General features: G+C 43.7%; 1 protein-coding gene across 1 annotated transcript; it reads right to left on the bottom strand.

Moving 5' to 3' along the window:
* Positions 1–1178: 1178 nt before the first annotated feature.
* Positions 1179–2459, bottom strand: LOC149245471 (uncharacterized). Its single transcript, XM_089438685.1, has one exon. The coding sequence runs from the start codon at positions 2457–2459 to the stop codon at positions 1179–1181; it is 1281 nt and encodes a 426-aa protein (XP_089294811.1).
* Between the last annotated feature and the right edge of the window lie 1089 nt (positions 2460–3548).

Here is a 3548-nt window from a genome sequence, read left to right as displayed (position 1 = left end):
ACGATCTTGGGTTTGAATGACCTGCTTCCAACTAACAAGATTGAACTTGTTTTTTTCATCCCCCCCCCCCCTTGCCAAAGGAAATGGCGGAGAATGATTTCCATTTTATGATGGAAAATGGCAGGAGCTTGCAGAAGCGTCAATTGGTATAAGGGTAGAGAATAAAGACTTGTTTTTAGGAGAACAAGGCGGCCTGTTGGATTGAGCCAAGTGGAACCCCATTGCTACGCTTTCCTTTTCATTTTATTTATAATAGTATCCCATACTTCAGCTTTCAGAGGACTAGCACTCACTGGCATGCCCAAATAAGTGAAGTGCTCCCAGTTTAATTTGCAAGGGACCCCAAATGTGTTGGCGATGTTAGGGAGGACTTGAGCTATAGTGTTCTAACCATAGATGCAACTTTTGAGTTGATTGACCATACCTCCTGAGTATCTCATGTATTTGTCTAAGAGGGCTTTGAAATGACAGGCTATTATATTGGAGGCTCCTCCTATTAACAAAGTATCATCAACAAATTGAGAGTGGTTTATGTTTTTGACTCCATTCCCGAATTTAATACCTGTGATGAGTCCGACCCGCCGATTGTAGTCCAATGCTTTACTGAAGGATTCAGCCATCAAGATGAACAGATAAGGGGAAAGAGGGCAGCCTTGTCTTAGCCCTCGAGAGGATTGGAAAGAAGGTCCTGGTCTTCCATTAACAAGAGGAGAGATCCAAGGACCTGAAATGCAAGCTTTGATGAGATCAAGGAAAGGCGTAGCAAACCCCATTTTCTTTAGAACAACAATGAGGAAAGAATGCCTTACTCTGTTGAAGGCATTGGCTAGGTCCAATTTTAGAATGAAACCTTTTTCCTTTCTAGATTGGCTGGATTGAATAGCTTCTTGGACAAGGAGGATTGAGTCGGAAATTTGCCTATTGGCCAAGAATCCTCCTTGGTTTTCAGAGATGAGAGAGGGGAGGAGAGGTTTGAGGCGAGAAGCAAGGATTTTGGTCAGGATTTTGTAAGATGAGTTACAAAGAGAAATGGGTCGAAATCGGGAAAAAGATGAAGGCCAGTTCTCTTTGGGAAGGAGGGCAAGATGGGTGGCATTGGTGAAACCTCCAATTTTGCCCTTGCGTTGAATCCATTTTATCATTTTGACTAGATCTTTTTTAATTATTCCCCAATAAGCTCAGTAGAAGCAGATGGGGAAACCATCTGGGCCAAGAGCTTTGTTTGGTTGGAGTGTCCAAATAGCTCTTCTTATTTCTTCTTCTTCGATCTCTGTGTTCAAGTTATCATTTATTTCCTTGCTGATCTCAGTGGGGAGATATTGCAGCAGATCTGAGTAATCTTCCTCCTCTTTCGTTTCTGTTAAAAGAGCACTGTAATGATCTGAGGCTGCCTTTCTAATAGCACCTTGAGTGGTTTGAAGATTGCCTTCTACATCTATGATAGATGTAACATTGTTCCTAATTTTCCGGATGGTAGCCTGCTTATGAAAGAAAGCAGAGTTTTTATCTCCTCCTTGCAGCCATAGCTGCCTAGATTTTATTCTCCATTTCTGCTCCTCCTCTCTATTTGCACGATATAGCTGGAAGTAGAGATCGCTTTCACGGTCTTTGTCTTCCTGTGAGAGTCCGCGTTCCTCTGTTATGCTGTGAATGTTTTCCAATTTGTTTTTTATCTCTTTTTTAACCTTCTCAGGTTCCGTGTAGTAGTTTTTTGCCCATTCCTTTAAGGCATATTTGGTCCTTTTTAGCTTGTTTTCCCATATGTATCCTGGTGATCCTTCTATGTGCTGACACCAAGTGCTTTGAACGATCTCTTTGACAGCGGGAATGCTGTTCCACAGAGGGTTGTATTTAAAGGGAATGGGCCCTAAGGGGCAGTGGGCTTCGAGAACAAGAGTTGTGGGGTAATGATCAGAAGCAGAGAAGGGTAGGATGGTGGCATAAGCAGTGGAGTAGGAGGAGAGGAACGTGACATTCACCATAATTCTATCAAGCCTTTCCATGATATTGCCTTTTCCCAACCTGCGATTGCTCCATGTGAACCTTCGATTTTTTGGAACAACATCAATAAGATCGTGATCCTGCATGATGGTCTCCAACTGCGTTCTGTAAGGGTCAGGAGAGAAGCAACCTCCTCTTTTCTCATTGGAATGGAGTATGAGATTGAGGTCTCCCCCGAGAATAATATTACTGCTTTCTTCTTCATCTATGTTTGCTTTGAGAGCAACCCAACACTGCTCTTTGTCTCTGTAATGGTTTGGTGCATAGATGTTATAGATGACTATCCCTTGGCTATCTGTTATGTTCTCTAAAACGGTTTTTATCCAGTGCTGGCTAACTATGTTTGTTATGCGGTTCCAAATGCTATGGTTCCAGAGGGTTGAAATTCCCCTAGAGGCGCCCCTTGATTCACTAATGCTACAATTATACTTCTTTTGTTGACTAATGATGCCTTTCATTTCTTGCTATCCTTGTTTTGTTTCTTGTAACAATAGAATTCCTGGTTTCTTATGTTTTATAAGATCTTTTAAGGCAACTGTTTTGGACGGGCGCCCTAGTCCCCTACTATTCCAGGATAAAACTTTCATCATTGAGTGTGAGGGGTACAGAGAGTTGCTCGCCCTCCTTGCTCCTTGTGTACTGTTTCTTTATCATATTGCCCCAAAATGTAGGATTCTATGGGGTTCTGAGTGCCCATGGCAATATCCTTCTGAGCATTTTCATCTCTTTGCTGCTTGGCAGACTTCCTTCCTGGCCCATGTTTTTTTTGTGCGTCCATAGTTACTCCATGCTCTTTCGAAGAACTCCTGGTAAGTCTAGAAGAGGGAGGTTCTAGGGAGAGGGAGGAGGAGATAAGCAGAGGTGGGGTGGGCTCAATGGCATCAGCTTGGGGCAAGGGAGGGGGGTTGTCTTCAGGAGGGGAAAGGACAGAAAAAGGATTGGATGAAGAAGGGGGAGGGGAGGATGGGCTAGAGAGGGGAGGGAGGAGTTAGAGAGGGATGAGGTGGAGGGGATGGATGCATTATGATTGGGAGGAGTAGCTTCAGGGTGTGCCTTGGAGATGGGGGCTGTCTTCTTTTTCTTGACCGTTTCCCATTGCTCATCTTGTGAAACATTCTCTACATCAACTAGTTTAGAACAACGATTGGCAAAATGGCCATATTCGTGACATACCTTGCATTTAAACGAGATTTGCTCGTAGTCCAATTGCTGAATGTGAGTCCAGTCGTCCACTTTGAGTTTGATGGCCTCAGGAAGGCCTTTGCCTAGATCAACTTCTACACATATGCGAGCACAAGCTTGCATATTATCTTTTGGCTCACTACGGTCAATGAATCTTCCAACAACATTCCCAATAGCTCGAACTGATTCGTCTCCCCAACAATGGAGGGGAAGGTGAGGGAGCCGAACCCAGACCGGAACAGCGCTAGGGACATCCAATTCGGGGTCAAAATCCGGAGTCCATTTGTTGAGGTATAGGCCTCTGGAATCCATGAAATATGGTCAGTTTCTGAATATTAGATCCTTGTCTTCTCTTGATTCGAAAT

This window comes from Pinus tabuliformis, chromosome 7, assembly GCF_031772625.1.
Source record: "Pinus tabuliformis cultivar Carrire ecotype Pingquan chromosome 7, CPIR1, whole genome shotgun sequence".
NCBI classification, from domain to species: domain Eukaryota; kingdom Viridiplantae; phylum Streptophyta; class Pinopsida; order Pinales; family Pinaceae; genus Pinus; species Pinus tabuliformis.
Note: the sequence above shows the minus strand (reverse complement) of the source record. Positions and strands in the feature narration are given on the sequence as shown.

Coding starts and splice junctions, on each gene's coding strand:
- LOC149245471 (XM_089438685.1), bottom strand. CDS start 2,459: ATGAAAGGCATCATTAGTCAACAAAAGAAGTATAATTGTAGCATTAGT.